Raw genomic sequence first — 22,442 nt, 5'->3', positions numbered from 1 at the left:
TGACACTTATTTAAATATTCAAGCAATAATCTGCACAAAAATTTTATTCCCTTTTGAAATATAGGAATTTTTTAAGGAAACTTAATCAATTTTCTAAAATGTACAAAAATCAGGAGAATTTTTACTAAACCAGTAGACCAGGAGAAACTAGTAAAATCCAGTAGTCTACTGGAAAATCCAGTAGAGTTGGCAGCTATGTATTTAATTTGAGAATTCACTTTTCAAAGAAAGCCCTGACACTGGATATATTTAGAAATCAGAACACTAAGTAACATATTTGCACTTAAGTAACCTTTGTAATCATACTTTGCAGATCCTAACCCAAATTTGGGACACTTCTAGCTTGCTCTCCTACAAATGCTTCCTATATTGCAATTTAATGGACTACCTTCAATAAAGGTGCACACTTCATATCTTATTTCCTTTTAGAGAGCTTAATTTTTATATCAATTGTTAGCTACTTATTGCTTATATTGATAATATTGATTGCTATAATTGATAATAACTTATTGAAGAAATGGAAGTATAAATAAATACTTCACACAACTGAACAATGTTTTTGAACATGGGAAGGTTATTGTTTTCAAAACACTATTCTACTAATAAGCTTTTCAATAAAAAAGGGAGAAACATCAAAAATATAATATACAATACACATTAACAATAACTTTTCAGAATTTAGTAGGTGTTTTCCAAAATCATACAATACTTTAAAAAACACATAATTAGCAACAATATAAGCAATGAAATATCAATAAAAAATGCTTAACTGGCACATACAGTAAAATGACAAAAGAATAAAAAAAAATTTCTGGAGAATACAACTGACTAATTGAAAAAAAAAAAGTTGGCAGCAGCAAAAATTGGAAGCACAGTATTATTCCTTGTGGCAAGTACGAATTTTTTAGAGTTCTTTTAGTAAATTATAAAGCACTGAGGTAAAGGAATATGAGTTGCACGCAAATGCAATCAGGGGTGATTGAAGTGAAAAACTCTGAAACTTTAATGTGCAAAAAATCAATATCACGATACCAATTTATACACCATAATGTTTCGTGCCTAACATAATTTCCTGAAATAAGATTTATGATTAAATTACCTACCACTGAAGAATATCACACCTTATTTAAGAAAAACCTTAGTTCTTAGAAGAGTCGCGATATTGGATTTTAAAATCGGGTGAATATGAATCACAATATTCCATTTTAGAATAGTGTGAATATGAATTGTAATGTAGCTTTTAAATCATGTATTAATACGAAAATCAATTATTACAAAAGCATGAATACAAATCGCTATATAATATTTTTTAAAAAGTGTGAATACAATTGCGATATTGAATTTTAAACTCTAGTAAACTCGAATTACGAAATCTAATGTGTGAATTAAAACCGCAATGCTGTATTTTGAACCGCTTGAGTATGAATCTTAAACTATGCGAATACGAATCGCAACGTGTAACTTTTAAATTAAATACGGAAATCAACGCTTGATATTAAAATCATGTAAATAGAAATTGCAAAAATCCTCACAATCTCCAAAATCTGGTATGCGTCCACAAAAAACTTTTTACTATTCAGATTTAACAAAAGTTTCAAAATTTACTTTTTAGATTGTGGAATCCCATTAAAATTTTGCCAGATTTTTAAGTTTTTGATTAGAAAGAATCCAAGAACTAAAATTCCTGAGAAATGAGATACCGCAATATTCCCAATGAAGTCATATGCCTTGCTCTTAATTTTTATACCCAGAAGAATAATACGAAAACCCCTGAATTCCATGTAGTATATTCCATTCTGGCTGTATTCTGGTACAGCCAGAATACAATCACCCCTTGATGTATAATGAAATTGCAACTTTGCAAAAACCCATGAGCTTTTTTTTTTTTTTTTTTTAAGTTCAGCAAAATCTTTAACACAGATTAGTCTAAGACCAACGGCTAGAAAGAAATTTTTTTTTTTACATACAATAAAAATAAAGGTGCATTTACAGTATAAGTATTTGAATTTTCAAAAGAGGGGTATATTATAATTCACAATAACAAGAAAACAGAACAAAATATTTGACATATAATTCTATTCTTCTACAAACGTAACATAAAATTTGCTTTTATAAATATTACACAAAAGTTAAGAGTTACAGCAAAATATATTAATTCTTCAATATGCTTTATAATGTCCCTAATAAATTATGAACACAAAAAATCAGAGAACGTAATATTCATGATTTTCAACAAATATAATGACAGTCAACATTATATTTATTATATGTATATAATAAATAACATTTATTTATTATATCTATATAATAACAAATTTTAACATGCTTACAAATAAAATATTTTCTCACTAATTAAAAATACTATAAATAATTAGGTCATTTTGTTTTGTGATAACAATCTTCATCAAAATGAAAAAGGAGCAGTTCCATGGATTGCACTTGCCACATCTTATCACTAGCTACTCCATTTCAAAAATGACATGGATGAAAAGGGGGGGGGATGTCATCTCACTATATATGAATATATAAACAAGAATGATGATGAGACATATCACAGGCTCATAATAAATAGTACTTCAAACGCTTTAAAGTCGTAGTGTCCAGATTGCAAAGATCAAATTCAACTGTTGTACTAGAGACGTGAAATTTACCAGTTACCTCCACAATATCCACAACATTCTGCAGAAGTTGCCGATCGTCGGTAGTCATAATTATTCTCTGCATTTTAAACAAGTCATTGGTATCAAAATAGTCATCTTTCGGGGGATAGCGGCTATTTTCTCTCGGGGGATAGTACAGAGGGCTGTTTTCTTCATCGGAATAGTAATTTTCATGAGCATCATTACTAACGCTTCCATTCCCTTGAAAATGGTTCTTGGATTTCTGTTTGTGATAGTAATGACTTTGCTCAAGCCTATGTGGTACTTCTGGAGAAGATGCAGATTCAGGTTCTGATTTTGGACTTTTATTTGAATCAGAGTCAGACTCGGATTCTGATTCCGAGTTAACTTGCATTTCTTCCTCCTCCTCTTCTGCTTCAGGCTCAGAATTGGATTCCGCGCTGTTAGCATCAGAGTCAGAATCACTACTGGAGGACTTTTCTTCAATTTGTTTGGGAGAAACAGACTCCTCTGAATCACTAGTAGCTACTTTACTTCTTTGTGATTTCGGAGAAGGAGATTCATCCAGATCCTCTGAATCACTGCTCACAATTTTCCTCTTAGGAGGCTTTGGAGATGGTTCAGAATCACTACTTAATGGTGATATAACATTGCTTTCCAACTCGTCAATTGCAAAAGGTGGATTTCCATCAAGTGAAGTTTCAGATATGCTAGATGCAGGACTACTATATTGCGCACGGACATTACTGCTTCTCTTCGAATCATCCGATTCCGAACCTGAATCCTCATTACTTGAGACAGATGATGGTGCAACCTCGGGTGGACTCGGAGTAGGATGCCTGGGAGATTCTCTATCAATCGGGGTTACGTTACCTTTGTGCTTTGGTTTTTCTTCTTCCACTGGCAGAGGGCTGAATGATTTAAACTTATGTTTCTCAATTTTCTCTTTAGCATTAGGCAATCTCAACTGCGTAAAAGCTGGTTCCTCATCTTCGCTTCCAGAAGAGGAAGATATAGGTTTTCTTTTCTTTAAGGGAGGTTGGTGAATTTTGGGTGGTTCAGGAGCAGCTCTTTTCACTGGTTTGGGCTCTTTCACTGGTTTTGGCTGTTTAATAACTTTTACATCTTTGGATTCAGTGTGGTGAGTTTCTTTTGGAACTGGAGGAGGCTCTTTAAAGCTTCGTATTGCTTCTTTTGAGGGATGGATATGTTTGGCATGATGAATCTCTTTTATTTGTGAGCTTTCTCTATTTGGTTGCGGCCCATCAGGTACACGAGGTTGTTTGAATACATGTGGGTCCTTATGTTTATGGCGATTCTCTTTGTGAGATTCTTTTGAGGAATGATGGTGCACTTTATTTGAAGAGTGTGTTACTTTAGGAGTCTCATGCAGCTCTTTAGCGTGAGGGATTTCTTTAGGCAAAGGTTCTTCTTTAGACAAACGAATTACTTCCTTCGAAGCACTGTGATCTTTTTGATGCTCCTTATGAGAAACTGAGTCATTTGAATGTTTCTCTTTATGATGAGACTTTTTAGGCGGCCGATGGCTTTCTTTCTTAATATGTTCTTTGGGAGGGCACTCAGGTTCTTTGATGGGAGTTTCAGGCTCTTTAGGAACATGAGATACTTTGGGAGGGCGATCTTTGTCTTTATGACTCCGCTTTGAGTCTTTCACAGAACTATGAGCATCTTTTGGAGGACGATTTGATTTTTTTGAAGAATGAACATCTTTGGAAGAAGCCTGAGGCTCTTTCTTGATTTGATGTTGGTCTTTAATGGTTGAATGTTCTTTTTTAATAACAGGGTGAGGTTCTTTTTTAATAGGTTTAGAAATTTCTTTTGTAGATGGATAAGGCTCTTTGACACCAGAAATGCTTTCTTTTGAATTTTCAGAATCTTTCACAGGTAGTGTTTCTTTAGTGCTAGGTTGTGGGTCCTTTAACACACGATGGGATTCTTTTGCAACAGAATTACTCTCTTTAGGTAGTAATGGTAAATCACTAGGAGCTTGAGTATCTTTAGGAGAAATGTGATGATCTCGTTTACTTTGGTGAGGCTGTTTAGGAGAATGACGAGATTCTTTAGAATGGTGCTTTATTTTTGAAGACTGGTGCCCATCTTTAGAAGAGTGAGACTTTTTGGAAGATTTATGTTCCTTCAATTTAGGAGGACGCTCCTTTTGAGAGGAATCAAGAGTATCTTTAGTGGAATGGTCTTTAGAAAGTGAGCTAGTTTCTTTAGGTACGGAATGAGAATCTTTAGAAGAATGATGAATATCTTTAGATGAACGGTGGCTTTCTTTAGATGATGGGGACTTTTTAACTGAATGAGACTTTTCTTTTGGTAAATGATGAGAATCTTTAGATGAGCTTTTTTCTTTACTGAATGAATTGGTAGTTACCGTACTGGATTTACTCTTGGACTGACTAGAGCTGCTAGTTCCCTAAAAGTTTAATAAGAAAAAAATACTTAGTTTAAACAAATTGCAATAGAATGCATGCAGCAAAAATGTACACTAAAATGGACAGTGGTGAAAAATAGTTTAAACAATTAAACATAATTTTACAATTAATTTTGTAAATTTTAGTGAGAAATTTTTTTTTACCTTAGAATTGCTATACAACAGATCTGTTGCAACTGCTGAATGGCTTACTTATTATAAATTTAATTGAGAGAAGATATGCAAATGTATTTAGTTTCAAAAGAGCTGTTTTGAAACTAGTAATATAATTAAGCATAACAAATTTTCACAAAAATAAATAATAACAATTTTTTTTAGTTTATAATTAATTTTTTGTTTCAGTTGCTAATGAAAATGCTTATATCAGCCATGGAAGCATATATTTTGGAGCACATACAGAGAACCCTGCATAAATGTGATAAAATGATTATTAAAAAATCTAATAAATTTATTAAATAGCTAAGACACTAGAAAAACAGGGAGCATGGCCAGATTTTTCAATAAAAAATAAGCACCTTTTAAGTGCTTTTTAAGCACTCAAAAAATATTTTTAATCACTTTCCAAAAAAAAAAAATCATAATTAGGATCTGTNGTCGCAAAAAAAAAAAAAAAAAAATCAGAATTAGTATCTGTGAAGTTATAAAAATTATTTTTTTCTATTGTTTAAAGTTCTTAATTTATAAACATAAATAAAATCAATAAAACTCAAAAACTTTACATAATCATGATAAAATAACAAGTTTCTGATAAATATTGCAGAAGAAATTGTGGAAAATCATGAATTTTTTGTAATTTAAAATAAAAATAGATAAGGCAAAGAAAAAATCTCTTTTTAAAAGATAGAAAATTAAGCACTTTTTAAAACCCCCGAATCAAAAAAATAAAAAAAAAATAAAGCATCTATGAGGACTTTTGAAAAACGTAAATCAAAAATAAGCACCTTTAAGCACTTTTTAAAAATGCTACACACCCTGAAAAAGTTTTACTTTATTGTGTATTTCAATATAAAATTAGTGGAACACCTTATTTAAAAAATAAAAACTAAGTTTGTTTAAGCAATTCCATCTAAAAATCATATACTTTAATTAAATTATGGAGAAGATTAGAAGATTTCTAAGCTATCATGAATAAAACAAGTTCTGAATTTTTTTATCTCATAAATTTAAATGCCCAGGCATACATCATGAATATGTAAAATGCAAATCAACCCCTTTCGCAACAGACTAATAAAAAATATTGTAGTGTCTTGGTGTATTAAAACGAAAGAAAAGTGTCTAAATTATCTTAGTAACATAAATGCTTAAAAATGTTTGCTAGCAAATTCTCCCTATAATGAATTCACTTCTCTAACAAAACTTTTTCCTGAAATGCTATATAACATTCAAAATATTCTCCATTAAATGATTTACTTCCAATAACCAAATTTTTAGACCTTAATCTCTTTAATTTTCGGACATTTTCTTGCACATACGCTTTTGGTTTTTGAAGAAAAATGCAATTTTTTGTTTAAAACCTTTCGCCTGATTTATATATATATATATATATATATTCTCTTAACTGCCTGTTTTAATGAAAAGTCCACTTCTGATTTATTTAGTGACTGATAATTATTTAATTTTAATTTGATTCCTTTATTTTAATAGAATTTTTCTTATGTTGCCTAGTTATATAGTTAAAGTTTGCAGCATATTCAGTTCCAGAGATATTCATCTTTTATTTGAGTGGTGGATATTGATGAATTTCTTTAGTGATTTTAAATTTTATCGTTATTTTTTTTAAATAAATACTTTTTATTTAGAAATATGCCTTTAAATGTTTATTTTTTCATAGTTTTCAGTTTAAAATATAAAGAAAAACCTTTAAGTCAGTTGTTCATTAATCTTTTTTTAGCTTACTTTTTTTGAAGAAAATTTATACACAGAGAAAGTCTTTTAGCTTGTCTTTATTTTTTAAAGCTTAAAATTTTTCTGTTATTATGATAATGAGTGAGAATTACTTTGAACTATACATCAAAAATAGTATAAGAAGATAATTTAAAAATTGAATATCAAATTAAGTTGTTACTTAATATGACATATTTTGATAATTTTTAACAATGTTAAATGAGTGCCTTTTTCTGTGAGGAAACACCCTGCCCTTTTTTATTCTTAGGGAGAACTCTGTCTAAGCAACGTAATTCTGAATTTAAAAAATAGTATATTTTGTTATTCTTTTTGTAGTGAAATTCACCATTATTATACTTAAGTAGAGCTAATTACACTTATATTAGTTAGTAATTTACTCTTTTTAAAAGTAGTTTGGTACAAACTACTGTTCAGTACTGTAACAAAATACGGTTTCAAAAAATGTTCTAATTTTCATCCGAATTTTTTTCTTTTGCCCTTTGTAAGGTCTATTTATTTTCTGGCTTTCATCATTTGTCCGTTTCCAAATAGTCGGAGAACGTCACATCATCAATTATATTTCCATTCTTTATTATGTAATTCATTGTTCCTTTCCAACTAATGTTCCAACTAATTCTACAGCTTCAATTTTATATATATATATATATATATATATATATATAAAATTGAAGCTGTAGAATTAGTTGGAACATTAGTTGGAAAGGAACAATGAATTACATAATAAAGAATGGAAATATAATTGATGATGTGACGTTCTCCGACTATTTGGAAACGGACAAATGATGAAAGCCAGAAAATAAATAGACCTTACAAAGGGCAAAAGAAAAAAATTCGGATGAAAATTAGAACATTTTTTGAAACCGTATTTTGTTACAGTACTGAACAGTAGTTTGTACCAAACTACTTTTAAAAAGAGTAAATTACTAACTAATATAAGTGTAATTAGCTCTACTTAAGTATAATAATGGTGAATTTCACTACAAAAAGAATAACAAAATATACTATTTTTTAAATTCAGAATTACGTTGCTTAGACAGAGTTCTCCCTAAGAATAAAAAAGGGCAGGGTGTTTCCTCACAGAAAAAGGCACTCATTTAACATTGTTAAAAATTATCAAAATATGTCATATTAAGTAACAACTTAATTTGATATTCAATTTTTAAATTATCTTCTTATACTATTTTTGATGTATAGTTCAAAGTAATTCTCACTCATTATCATAATAACAGAAAAATTTTAAGCTTTAAAAAATAAAGACAAGCTAAAAGACTTTCTCTGTGTATAAATTTTCTTCAAAAAAAGTAAGCTAAAAAAAGATTAATGAACAACTGACTTAAAGGTTTTTCTTTATATTTTAAACTGAAAACTATGAAAAAATAAACATTTAAAGGCATATTTCTAAATAAAAAGTATTTATTTAAAAAAAATAACGATAAAATTTAAAATCACTAAAGAAATTCATCAATATCCACCACTCAAATAAAAGATGAATATCTCTGGAACTGAATATGCTGCAAACTTTAACTATATAACTAGGCAACATAAGAAAAATTCTATTAAAATAAAGGAATCAAATTAAAATTAAATAATTATCAGTCACTAAATAAATCAGAAGTGGACTTTTCATTAAAACAGGCAGTTAAGAGAACCTTTTCCTCAAAAATAAAAAGGCAAGTGCTTTTAAAGGATGATGGCTTATTTTCACAAAAAGGGCAAGGATGGTGCATTTATAGGGATCAAAAGGCACACGGGGCAGATTGCCCTTCTAAAAACGCTTAAGGAAAACACTGGCTTAGAACAAAAAGTTTTAACAGTTTCCAGTATGCTTTAATTAATGGAGCAATGAACAAAGCATAATAATTTGAAAATAATATGTAGAAAATTTGTTAGTACTGTTGCGTTAATAAAACTTACCAGAATCTATTAAAGATTCCCTCATATTAATATATAAATTGAAATTAGTTATCAAGCTTAAAACTCAATTAATTGAAGTTAAAATAATTTCAGAATAAGGTTTCAATCATCTTGAAGTGAATGTGATGTTTTACTTATCTGAAGAAAAGTAATTTAGTGGATGATCCCTTGATTCACTATTCAAAAGTTATATTATAAAACTACTCAATTCTTGATTGGAATTAATCATTATTAAAATCAGACGAAAGAGACGAATGAATAATTTGGAAACTATAAAATTTTTGATTGTCTTTCTCATAAAAGACTAAATTCTCGTAAATTTTGAAACAATGAATGTTGCAGGCAAGGCTATATGCCTGAATCATGCATGTAATTAGAACACTAGTTTCTTGTCTGATCTATCGAATCTAGCAGATTTTTCTTAAGCACTTTTAAAAATAAAAATATCTTGCATCAATAATCTAAATCTTTTTAATCTTTAAATCGATTATTTTTAAAAAAAATTCTGTACCTGTACACACAAAAGTCAGAACAAAAAGCTAAAAATCCGGACAAATAAGAATAAAATATTTCATATAAGGGATATAAGAACAAATATGAACCCTGCAGTATTTTGGAAAATGAACACCAAATACAGCTAAAACTGAATTAGACTGGCATGCTACAATCAGTCAAAACTACTAAAAGAAGTTACCAAAAAGAAAATGTTCCTCACTATTCTTAAGCTGTACTTAAATATTCCAAACTGATTAATTGTATTCATTTTCAAGCTTCTTATTTATACCACAAAAATTAATAACTTTAATAAATTAATATGTTCAGAGACTAACCCCTGGTTAGACTTTTCAGAAGAAATCATGCAAATTGTCTTAGTTTTTAAGCTTTTTCAGCAGCAATTGTGTTCAAGTGATTCACAATGAAATGGTGTAATTACTTAAATTCAAAAGTCTTGTATTTAATGTGATCAAATAAAAAAAATTTATCAGAAATTGAAAGATGGCATAATAATGGCCAAAAAACAATTAAAAGCAGCTAAAATAGTACAAAAACAATGTTGATTTGCAGTCGAATCATTGCAACAGAGTGTCGAAAGTAATTACAAAAAAGTGATTACTCATAATGAAATAATGTCGTACAAAATTTCGAAATTTGAAAAACTTCTAAATCAACTTTAAAAAAAAATATTGGAAAACAGCTAGGATTTATGACGGAATAGTCTGAATTAGACGAGAAAAAAAGTGATCATTTGAAATTCGCATGTCAAACTGTTATCGTTTTAAAAACATTAGAACTGGAAATCTTGATTCAAAGTTAAAAAAGATAAAATGCAGTAAAAAAAAGTGGTAGAAAAACTGCGAAAATGATGGTTAGCACACGAGCTGGAAAAAAATACTAAAAACGTACCTTCGTTTTCCCACCAGGGTCTGGAGAGCTTTTCGCCCTAATCGGAGCACCAAATATGTCGGTAAAAGAATGACTAGCTATAGGCTTAGGCACAGTAGAAGACTGTATTTTAGATACTGTAGGTTTTGTCGGCTCCTAAAAAAGGAAGAACTCATTGCAAATCTCATACAAAAACCAACACAATCTACATGCACTTATATTTAACAAAACAAGGCCAGGATAATCTGGATGATAGGGAGTTGAACCCATGTCCAAGAGGTCGCAAAGTTCAATCTTTGCCAGCGGAAGACGCCCCATATAGTAAATGGTGAGTGGTGAAAGTTACATCTGTCAGGTCACAGAGTCCTCCAAATTCCTATAATAAATCAATACCTTTGGAGATACTGAATTGGAGATTGATTGTCCCCTGGTTCAGGTTTAAATTACAATCTGTGGATGAATGAATGAATGGAGGTATGAATGGGTCCGTCCTTTAAAACAGGTTGAGATGTGTGCGTGACTCAAGTTGTATTCTTTGCCATAGATGGCACAAGAAATGCACTCTCTGGCTTAAATTTGCTTGGTTTCAATAAGTAGGCTAGCTGGTATTTGGCAAGTGGCATTAGAAACAACAAAAAAAGCCCACCATTCATGAAGTGATAATTAAAAATTTAAATAAAAAAAAACAATATAAGAAACAAAAAAGACTTATAACAATTGAGCTTAAGTGGAGTAGACAAAACTGAGAGAAATGTTTCATATGTTCTTTTTTGCTATATTCGTCTTCGTTTTTTTACTATAACGCTTCGAAACCCCAGAGGGAATTATGAATAACCCTGTATAAATATAAGCACAAATTTTTTTAATTAAAATTTTTCACACTTATTGCTAAATATATTAATTTTCAAGTTCATCATACATAAATTAATTACCTTTGATTTTGTATCGGGTGAATTTTTGGATTTTATCTGGCCTCCAAAAACTTCTGGAATTGGCTGACTAGAAGCAGATTTAGATGCAGGAGCTGGAGAAGCAGGTTTGACAGGTGGTGGCTTTGGAGGGTCCTTAAAAAAAAATTTATTATGCTTTTTTATGCCATACTCAAATATTGTCAGATGTGCCAACTTTCCAAACTAGCTATCAGCACTATCTAATAGCACAGAAATATATACTATTAGCGTTTATGTAATTTAAATTAGCACAATTTTAAATGTATAAGCTACTTAATTTATGTAAGTATATAAGATTAATAAAATTATGCATGAATTTACTATTAAAATTGAATTAATTAATTTGATTAAATTAGAACTATTTTGATTCAATTAGAATTTGAAACACTAAAAATTTTGGCAACTGCATTTTAGATTTGAGTTTATGTTTATTTGCTTTTCTATAAGGAAAGAAGCAGTTTCAGAATAGCGTGTTTAAAGGGATAAAAAAAAATCATTTTCCTTTTTTTATTTTTTGTTTTGAAAGTTAATTTTAAAAAATGAAGATCTACATTAAAATAGAATTGTCTCTTAAAAAAATTATTGGTACATTACAGTTAAATTTTATTGCAATAAAAGGTTTCTTCTCAGGTGAAATTCCCCTGTCAACTGCAGAGAATAATTTGTTTTGCTAAATTAACAAAGGAATGTGAAATGATTATGAGAAGGACAAATAACTGTAAGATGGGGTTTCAGGAAGAAAAATTACAATTTTTTCACTAAAAATTTCTTTGAAAATTTTTTTAAAAAATTCCTTAATTTTCAAATTATCCAGGTTTTTACAGATTTTTCATTTTCTCTGAGTTTTAAATCCGTCAATATTAATCAGAAGATGCAAAGAAACTCTTCTCAAATCAACCAAAGTTAATCCCAATAACCTTTAGTTTTCACAGTGATCACTTTCTCAAATCTTCAAGCATGGAACCGATTAACAAGGCGACAGATTTTTGCTGACACGCCACGGCTAAAGATACCTAGTTTAGAGAAACGGCACTGGCCCTGTCTAGGCTTCCCAACAAAGATGAGAAGTTTTTATGAGCCAGCTTTAAAATTAACACCTGATTTTCTAACTTAATTGGAGGTCTTGTATAAAACAAAATAAATCTTCTTTTGAAGATCAAAATGCTCTGAAGGGGTCACTTTCGATAGTGGGAAATAATGGCCCAAAATCATTAAAAAGTGACTCCTCATGAAGGCGTAACAAATTTGAGATAAACATTGAATACATTCTCAAATGTTACATTACTTAAATAAAATACATTTCCAAATATATGCGTTAATCAAAAAAGACATGTAGAAGAAAATGTATTAAAGTAAGGAAATGTATTAAAGTAAAGAATTGAATCAACTGTTGGATATCATACATGCGGGACCTTTGAGAATTCCTTCTTTTTCTTCTTCTTTTCCTATAAAGTAATTTTATAATTAAATCAACATTAATGCATGAAAGAAAGAAAGTGAAAGATAAAGATTAATGCATGATATTTAAAAGTTCTTGATAATAATGAAATTTATAGAAATACATTTTACATGTTTCACTGCTGGTAATTTATCAGACTGAAATATGAAAAAAATTGTCAAATAATTAATATTTTTTTTTAATAAATAAATATTTGGAGTAGGTAATTAAGTTTGTCCGGAATTTTTTCTTTTATGCACTACTTTCATTATCTGGGTAGAAATTACAAATTCAAAAAAAAAAAATTAATAAATAAATACCCATAGATAGAAAAACTTTTTTTATATGTTAGTAACGTGGCATAACTAATACTACATGCATTCATTAAACTAATAAAATATATTTTAAACTGTAAATGTGCTTAAACTTAACAACAAATTAAACATTTGACAGTGTAGGGAAAGCTAAGTTATCACAAAATTATTATTTTTATTAATTTATAACATTATTCAAGTGCTGCACTATTAAATTTGCATTGCACCTACTATAGCCAGTCTATAATTAGTTGTTGCATGGGTACAATATGGTATGTACGCAATAGACAGATAATGTTAAACAGGTATTTAAATATAAAATTAATAATCAGAATTATACAAAAAATATTTTTAAAAAAACTCTAACTAATAACAGCAAAATGAAATTATTGAGATAAAGGTAAAACAAAAAAAGTACTTTTCATGCACGGAATGGACTTTAAAGTCTCACTAATAATATTTACTTATAGCATTGAAACGGATATGACTGTAATATGACTTTCCCTGCATTTTTTAATTCCTTGTAATTTTAATTTTTTGATTATGAAGTCCCTGTTATTGTAATTTTGAACCTAAACCAGATGACAACGGAATACCTGGATAGGATTGGCAATCATTACTAGTAGGCAATTTGAAGTTCGACATTGCCTAGAAAACTATTTAGTTGTTGATATTTCATTTAAGAATGCCATTTTATGATTAATCTTTGTTCTTCAGTTCTCAGCTTTCTATCGCAATAAAATTTTTTGGTGATATTATTCAATGTGGTGATATTATTTTAGGACTTTATAAAATATTAAATATATGAACTCGTCAGGACTTTAAATTGTATTAAGAATAGTATTGACTTGTGTGATTTTGCTACATTTATTCAAAAATTTATGCATGATTTGTTTTTTCTAAGTTATAATAGTATTTTTAATGTAAGCTCGTTTTATTCATTTAATTTTACAGATATGTACATGAGAAGATGAGGCTTGAATATTAAACTTTCCAGTTGAAAAAATTAAAATTGTGTGGGCTGAAATACCATTAGATCTTGACAACTGAATATAAAATATACAATGAAAAAATACAAAACTATTGCAATTGTAAGTAATCGAAAATTTTAATTAGTTTCATTATAACTGCTTACATTTTAATCTTTTTAATAGATGTTCAGAAATAAAAAAATATATGCACAAGTATTTTGTTATCCTTTATATCTTTATGATACAACTCCTGCTCTGTAAGTATCAGCTGTGTATCCAATTAAAGTCCCAAATTAAAAATTTCAACAAAAATTTAGAAAATATTAAATATTAACAGATATTAGTTGAAGTCTAAAATAGTCATTACTTAATGGGACAAAATGAATTCACACATTTTTGATAATTTTTTTTAAACAATTTGTTAAAAAAAAATAACAAGTTAAGAATTCGGGTAGCTTCTTCTTTGAAACTATAGTTTTTAATCACTATAATTTCATAAAAACTTCACTTAACAAAAAACTTTTACAAAAAATTAAAAACATATATGTTACCATTGAATAGTTTGTCGAAAAACAATTACTTTCCAATCCAAACTAAACAAGTTTTACTCATAACTATACAATTGTAACAAAAAGAGCAAATATACATGTGTTATAAAAATTTTAAATTGCCCTAGCTTGTTTAAGGAAGGAAATGCTTTTAGTGACTACTGACCCCTATGACAACTAGCCTCAGTTACCCATGTTAAATAGAATGAAAAAAAAAAAAGTTTATAATGAATCTTGAAAAGAGAACTTTAGAATTAAGTTGCGCAATTTAAAAATTATTCGTTTTTATAACTATTTCAAATTCCTACATATATATATGCATGCATGCATGCATATATTTAGGTCATATAGCTAAAAATTAAAAAATGTAAAAGAAAAGATTATTTTCTCACTCATTAATATTTTCAAAGAAAAATTTAAATATTATTAAATTATTTTTCAATCCAAAAAAAAAATATTTAAAACTTCTTTAAAAAAATTAATTCAGCATTAAAATTTTTAAAATTTGATTGTTGACATTCTAAATCTAGATGCATAATACTGTATTTGCATCTGGACATTGGTATACATAAACTTAAAATTATAATCATTTCAATACTTAAAAAATATTGACAAAGTAAATATTGTATAATAATTGATAAAGTAAAAATTAAAATAATTCTACCTTTGTTGGGAGAACAGGCCTAGGTTTTTTGGAAGCAATGCTTTTTGGATGTGTAGAAACAGGGAGTTCTTCAGCATCCTGTGAATTGTTACTGTCTTGGGTGTGCGAAAATGCACTTTCACTGTCGGAACTAGTGAAGCTTGTTACCTTTAAAAAATAATTAATATTACAAATTTTTTATGTGCTCTTATATATTCTCTATAACCATTTCAATGCATGGATTATTTTAAATCAACACAAATTGGTATACTTAATGAGAAAAAAAACACAATTTTTTTTTTTTTTATTAATTTTCAAAAAAAAACATTGATGTATTTCTGGCGTTATGAACAATCACTCCTTCATTTCAACAAATCTACTGTGCATGAATAATATAATATTTCCATCATTAATTTTTATATAAATAATCACAATTTATGACAGTTGCAAAATTGAAATTGTACTCAGGCAGCTGTGGAAGTCAGCACAGGTACTGTTCACCAATTCTAGTTGCGTTCAAAAACAAAATAGTTTGGGTAAAAAAAATTTTTTTTTAAAAAAAACACTATGCAAAGGTTGCTACCTAAATCAATGACCCAAATAAACTAAAAACATAGTATATTTCTATCAAAAGTTAATTATCAAAACTTTTTACGACATAAAACTAATCAATTTTTTAAAAATATTTTGAAAGAGTGTTTGCTAAAAAGATAAAAATTAAATACAATTTTGGATCAATAAACTAATGATTTATATGTAGAGATTAAATTATAAATCTTATTTTGGTAGTACACTTTCTTTAATATAAGTAGATACAGTTGTGGTTCTAACCAAATAAAATTTGGATTTACCATTCAAAACAAATCAATATTATTTGAGAGCAAAGCATCTATGTTTTAAGTTATAAAAATTATATTGCAAGTAATAAATTTAACTTCATTTGCATAATCAAAATAGATTTTTTAAGATGAATTCATTTAAGATTAAATAACAATAATCTGTCATTAATTACATAACTATAAATTGGGTGACTTCAATGGTGAAAGCTTACAATCTTTAACAAAAAAAAATTTTAATCACAGCAAATTTAAAAAGAAAGAAAAAAAACAAAGCTATGCATGTATCATCTTAAACTAATGACATTAATTTTAAAAAAATCCTTAATTAAGGATTAATTTTATTACATTAATTTTATAAAAATACATATTATCAATACAATATTTTTAATTAATTGATTAGAAATTATACATTTAGAATTGAAATGATTCAAAAGAAAAATGAAAAATTTTCCCTCTTAATTCTTTTTTTTCCTCACATAACATAAATATACATATTTTACTTCATAAAGATTTAAGTATTATTAAATTGCACAATATATACAGTTAAATTCATCAAATTAGGAATTTATAAGATATGCAACAACCATTGAAAGAATACATATGTTTAGGAATTAGGGAATTTTAAATTAATAATTTTAAAAATTACAAATCTTAGTAACAATAGTAATGAAAAAGTTTTTAAATACATAAATAAAGCAGCCCTACCACTACTAAAGAAGTCTAGAAAGAATCGCTTTTACCTAAAAAATTGTTAAGAGTCAGCAAAATTCTAAGAGGAAAAACTGCAGACGATAAAAAAAAATACTTAGAAAATTCGGTCAAATACATACGGAAAGGAAGATTCGAAGGAAAGGAAAGGCATCACGATCGTCTGGTAGAAAACTAAATCAGGGTCAAGACATCAGCTTAAAATTCCAAGTCATCCTAAGAAGCAAGCACTCACAAAAATATTTTATTCGGACATTACATTGCGTTATATATCTCACAGCTCGCGGGGAAGTTGCTAAAAAGGGGAGTTCGAATACTGCTCTGACGGAAAGCCAACCATATGGTTTCTCCACGTGGAATACGGCCTGATTTCTAGTCTAGTCATTTGCCAACTCGCGCACATTCCGAAAGAGTTGCGACCGACGAAAACGATAATCCGGTTTATAATTTCAAATAAGAAGGGGGGAAGTAATATTCTAAAAGAACGAAGAGCAGGTAACAATGATCTAAACCTGTTAATATTCGTAAATGTTTCATATTATGGACTAGTTTTGCGGCGACCCGCATGCTAATTTAAATTTTACAAGTCTGACAAATGGTCAGTGGCGGCCGAGCAAGGTTTTTTTGCTACATCCTCTATTTTTTTAAAAAAGTATAACTGACGATTGTAATATCTGGAGCAGAAGGAGGAGGGGAAAACGAGTAAAGATGCGATATCACCGTTGTTTTGCTTTTCGAATTCTTGAAAAAGTAATTATTTAGAAATGAGTATCTTAAATTCCAATACAGAGTAAAAAGAAATTGGAAGTTTCAAAATACAAATAATGAAAAAAATAAATAGTTCCAAATTAAATAAAAGAAAAAAATATATGTATTTTTCTTGTTCATTTCAGAATTTTTCACCACATGTTTTATTTCAAAGCTCTATTATATCACAGCATCAAGGAAATAAAATGGTGAAAAAAAATTTAAATTAAATAAATAAAAAAAATTTAAAAATTTTCTTGTGTACACATGAATTCTTCATCACGTTTTATTTTAATACGCTATTTAAAAAAAGTCATTTTTCCTAACATAAGCCCGTTTTAGAACAGTATAAAATAAAGTATTACACTATAAATCAATTTAGTGTACATAGCAAGCAAAACTTAATAAAAAATAAAAACTGAAATTTACCGTCATATTTCGAAATCGATATATGCTAAATTTATTTTTTAAAATAACAAAGTATGGCTCACGGGAAATTTTAAAAGTGAAACGACTCAAATAAAAATAATCTTTTTATATTCATTTACTGCTGAAATCGTTAGTTCCGGCGAAAATGACACTCCTATATCCGCGATAAACAAGAGTAGAGAGTCAAAAAAAGAACGTATGGCAACGGATAAAATAGATAACGTTTACGTTAGTAGTAATTTTTACGTTAGTAATTTTACACTTGAAAAAAAATAACAGAAAAGTAGTAAGATAATAGTAAANCTAACATAAGCACGTTTTAGAACAAAATAAAGTATTACACTATAAATCAATTTAGTGCACATAACAAACAAAACTTAATAAAAATATAAACTGAAATTTACCGCCATATTTCGAAATCGATATATGCTAAATTTATTTTCAAAATAACTAAGTATGGCTAACGGGAAATTTTAAAAGTGAAACGACTAAAATAAAAATAATCTTTTTTTTATTCATTTACTGCTGAAATCGTTAGTTCCGGCGAAAATGACACTCCTATATCCGCGATAAACAAGAGTAAGAGAGTAAAAAAAAGAACGTATGGCAACGGATAAAATAGATAACGTTTATTACGTTAGTAATAATTTTTACGTTAGCAATTTTACATTTGAAAAAAAAAAATAGCAGAAAAGTAGTAAGATAACATTAAACATGTTTAAATTATTTAAATCATGGAAAAAATTGTTGCTCCTCCTAGCTCTCCCCCCTCTTTTTTTTTTTTTCTTTTCTTTTTCAGTGAACAGTTAGTACACAACATCGAAAATTTTGAAAGCTTTAGAGTTTAATTGCCTACCACTCTATGAAATATTTTGCGAAGAGCGTAGTAATTGGCCGCCCTGTTACTAATTTTTAAAAAAAAATCTAACCTTTCTTAATGATAAAATCACATTTAAAATTAAGGTAAAATATTAATTTATTTGAAACAAATAACAATTATTAATATTTTTTAAATTAACTTAAACGTTCAAAGTTTACAGAAACGTGGAAAAAAATTTCCAAGATAAAATCACATGATCACAAGAAAGAAAAGAAATAGGAAGGTCAATTCAAATTATAAGCTCTCTGAAAACAATGAGAATAAGCAAATAGCACGATGCATAACTATTTTTGTAGTCAAATTAATTCAATGAGAAACATGCCCCAACAAAATAGGTTACGAAATGCGAAAATAAAAGGACATTTATTAAATTTTAACATGCACTCGACAAAAAAGAGGGGGGGAAGACTGGAAAAATTATAAAGCAATTAAAATTGTTAATAAAAAAATAAAACGGGAATAGGAAAAATAAAACGGGAAAAAGAAAACAGCGAATAATTTTTTATTTATTCACCAAATCAATCAGTGTAGCCACATCACGCAAGAATCGGGAAGGACCCACATTGTGCTGAAGGCCGCCGGCTCGACCAGCGTTCAACCAGCTATATGCGAACGGCATGGTTTATATTTTGAATTAAAAATCTTAATATCTAAAAAGTCAGACGATAATTATAAAACAAATTTTAGATAAAAAACTCATTTATCAGCAGACGATTTTAAACAAACATAAATATCTAATTTGTAGTTTTTCCCCCTTTGATGTTAGCTACTTCACTAACCAAACGACAACCTACTCGTTTAGAAACTAGGAAATAAACAGTCAGGAAAACCAGCCGGCAATTGTCCCGTATTATATGCTCTATTTTTGTTTTGATATTAGCTGGGAGTTCGTTGATTGGCTAAAGCGAAGATAGGACAGCAAGTGGGCTGAGCTCAATGCTGTTGCTATAGAAAAGGTTTGGGGATAGGATACTGGAAATTGCGGGGGAGAGAAGAAATTTGTTTACATCAAATTTTCTTACGGCACCTTCACGAGTGCATTTTTAGATTCTCAATCGATATGAGGACATCTGATGTTTACAATTCATTGATGATAATTTTTTCTTCCTCGAATGTGAATTGTAATAAATAATTTATAAGTAATAAAATTAAAAAGATGAAATTAAAATATTTCAGGGATTTTACTTTATATTGCAAAAATTAAGTTTTGCAAACATTAAATTTTTATATTTTAAAAAATTTAATCGAAATGAATCATACAGATAAGAAGCGGACATTTTCTCATGCTGGCAAGGTAAATATTAAATTTACTTATTTAAATGTTTAATGTTATTAACTATCTTGAAAAATAAACAAAAGAAAAATAATGATGAAAAAAAATTAAGATTTTAAATATTTAAAATAGGAGAGCACAAGGCAAAAAAAATTTTAAAAATTACTTTTAGGAAAAAAATTCTTAGAACTTTTAAATAAAAAATTTTTAGAACTTTTTAATAAATTTAGACAAAAAATTTAAATAATAACAGCAACTTTTAATCATAAAACTTTTAAAAACAAATGTAGTCCAAGAAATTATTTTGGAACGTTTTGGAACGAACATATGAATTTGGAACGTAAATATTAAAATTGTTTTCATAGAGAAACGTTTGATTTCATTAGAAAAAAAATTATGCATTTTAATAGATTTTTAAACGGCAATGCTTCATAAATATTTATAATTTAAGTAAAATATTGCCAATAGATAATTTCAGAAAATTTAATTGCATTTAACTGAAATAAGTTTTTAACATCGTGCTGCAAAGATGGAATATTAATCCACTAAAATATCGTGATTTATTTTTTGTCGTATTATCGATAGTTGGGATTATGAAACGCTATTACAATGAAAAATAGTTTTATTTTTACTGTTTAACAAAAGCAATATAATGAATTTTACTTTTTCCCATCTCATATGGTAAATATGAAAAGCGAGCGCGAGCCCACCATTCAATGAATTGTTATAAAATGCAATGACAGATTGAAAATTCATAACAAAATTGACACTATTTTTTATTAAACCTTATTCTGGATTGAAATCATGTATTGTAAAATTACAGCAAGCTACATCGAATATTTATTTAAAAAAAAAAAAACGTTTCAAGCAATTTCCAATAATTTTGAAATATTTACGTCATAAATTCGCGATTTTTTTTACTGAGTTACAATTAGCAGAAGAAAATCTGCAACCTGACGCGCTTTCTAAATAATACAATTTCAACGCCATAAAACTATATGATTTACACATTGTATTTTATAGTCCCTTTCTCGGAAATTTATAACATATGACGAAAATTCAGTCGTCAAGTGTGCAAAATAAATAACCGAATTTCTCTAAGTAACTTTTGATCAAATTATCGGATTTTAAAAGGCCCGAATATCTAACCCCAAAAATTCGATTTGTGCACGCTCCAATTTAAATTACCAAATCAGATACAAAAATAAAATCTCTCTGAATAAATATTTCTTTTTCTTCAATAATTTAGAGATATCTGAAAGGGAAGGAAATGTTCTTCACATGCCTGTACTATGTTACAGCTCAGCCAAAGCATGTACAAAGGAGAAGAAAGCTAGCTTCCATAGACGAAATGTAAACCGGTCCACTATCAGTTAGTACTATCCCGAAATATAAAAGGAAAAGCATGATGTAGGGGCACAGTAGCAGCTCTCCCCCTAACTATTGCTAGGGTTGGGGAGGAAAAGGAATGTTTTCTGTTGGCCTGTTGATGCAGTTTTGCACTAGTTATCAACAGTACTGTAGTATTCGTTGAGAGATTTCTTTAAGAATTCATTTATATCATCCTTCTTGATTATATCCTCCAGTATGTTCTAAGATAGCACGTTCGGCGGGAGGTAGTGCATAATAAACGTAAATAACCGACAACCAGTTCAGGTGACTTAGATCCCGAGAGTAAATTTGCTTCTTATGCGCATGCGCTGAATTTTAGTACTTAGGATGCTCTGCTAAATCTGAGTGTGTTGCTCACCCAGTAAGTTTTTTCTTCTTTTTTTTTTCTGGTACAGTATACCATACCGAGCAGTTCCCTGCGTTAGTTACGTAGTTGGTGAACTGCACTTATTTCTATATTCCTTGGCTCAGGGACCGACCACAAAACATTCGATTCCACAGATTTTAGGAGTACGTATATCGCACGTACAGCTTTGAGGATCGAACTCCGGCCCGAAGCTCTAACCGCTGGGCTATTCATAGCTTTTGCGGGAGAAAGTAGGACCCTTTAATGTTAACTTCACTTTCAGTTATACTATCTTCAAAACTTTTTATACAATCACAAAACTTGTTCCATGTAAGAAAATAAATTGTTTTAAAATCTATAATTATTTTTCTTTAAATTATTTTAATAATTACAAAAATTGTTTTGAATTTTAACGTAAATTTCAAAAAAAAAAAATTCAATATTTAAACAGAATCAAAATTGTTTACGAAGAAAAAGAATTTAAAATTGTGACTTTTTTTGCAAATTAACTATTAAAAATCGATTTAGCCGTTTTATTTAACCGATTTATTTTTTTTCTTGCAATTTTTTTTAAAATTCAGATATACCTAGATAATACTATTTAAATATTCTGGGAAGGTTTATGAGTTCTGAACAGGTATTAATTTTTTTTAACCAGCTGGGGGGGGGGGGGAAAAAAA

At 28.7% G+C, this 22,442-nt stretch overlaps 1 protein-coding gene across 3 annotated transcripts in view; it reads right to left on the bottom strand.

The window, feature by feature from the left end:
• Nucleotides 1-2,336: 2,336 nt before the first annotated feature.
• LOC107455160 (ENL/AF9-related super elongation complex transcription factor) overlaps nt 2,337-22,442 on the bottom strand; it is a 42,749-nt gene continuing 22,643 nt past the window's right edge. The window contains exons 4-8 of one of the 3 annotated variants that reach the window (XM_043049452.2): nt 15,170-15,316; nt 12,638-12,679; nt 11,217-11,348; nt 10,306-10,440; nt 2,337-5,064 (exon numbers count right to left, since the gene is read on the bottom strand). In XM_043049452.2, coding sequence (XP_042905386.1) covers nt 2,560-5,064; nt 10,306-10,440; nt 11,217-11,348; nt 12,638-12,679; nt 15,170-15,316 — 2,961 coding nt within the window. In that variant the 3' untranslated portion in view covers nt 2,337-2,559. The remainder of the gene's footprint in view (nt 5,065-10,305; nt 10,441-11,216; nt 11,349-12,637; nt 12,680-15,169; nt 15,317-22,442) is intronic. The other 2 variants (XM_043049454.2, XM_043049453.2) reach the window with 2 other exon arrangements.

Source organism: Parasteatoda tepidariorum, chromosome 10 (genome assembly GCF_043381705.1).
Source record: "Parasteatoda tepidariorum isolate YZ-2023 chromosome 10, CAS_Ptep_4.0, whole genome shotgun sequence".
NCBI lineage: Eukaryota > Metazoa > Arthropoda > Arachnida > Araneae > Theridiidae > Parasteatoda > Parasteatoda tepidariorum.
The sequence above is the reverse complement of the archived record's forward strand: the minus strand, read 5'-3'. Positions and strand labels throughout refer to the sequence as shown.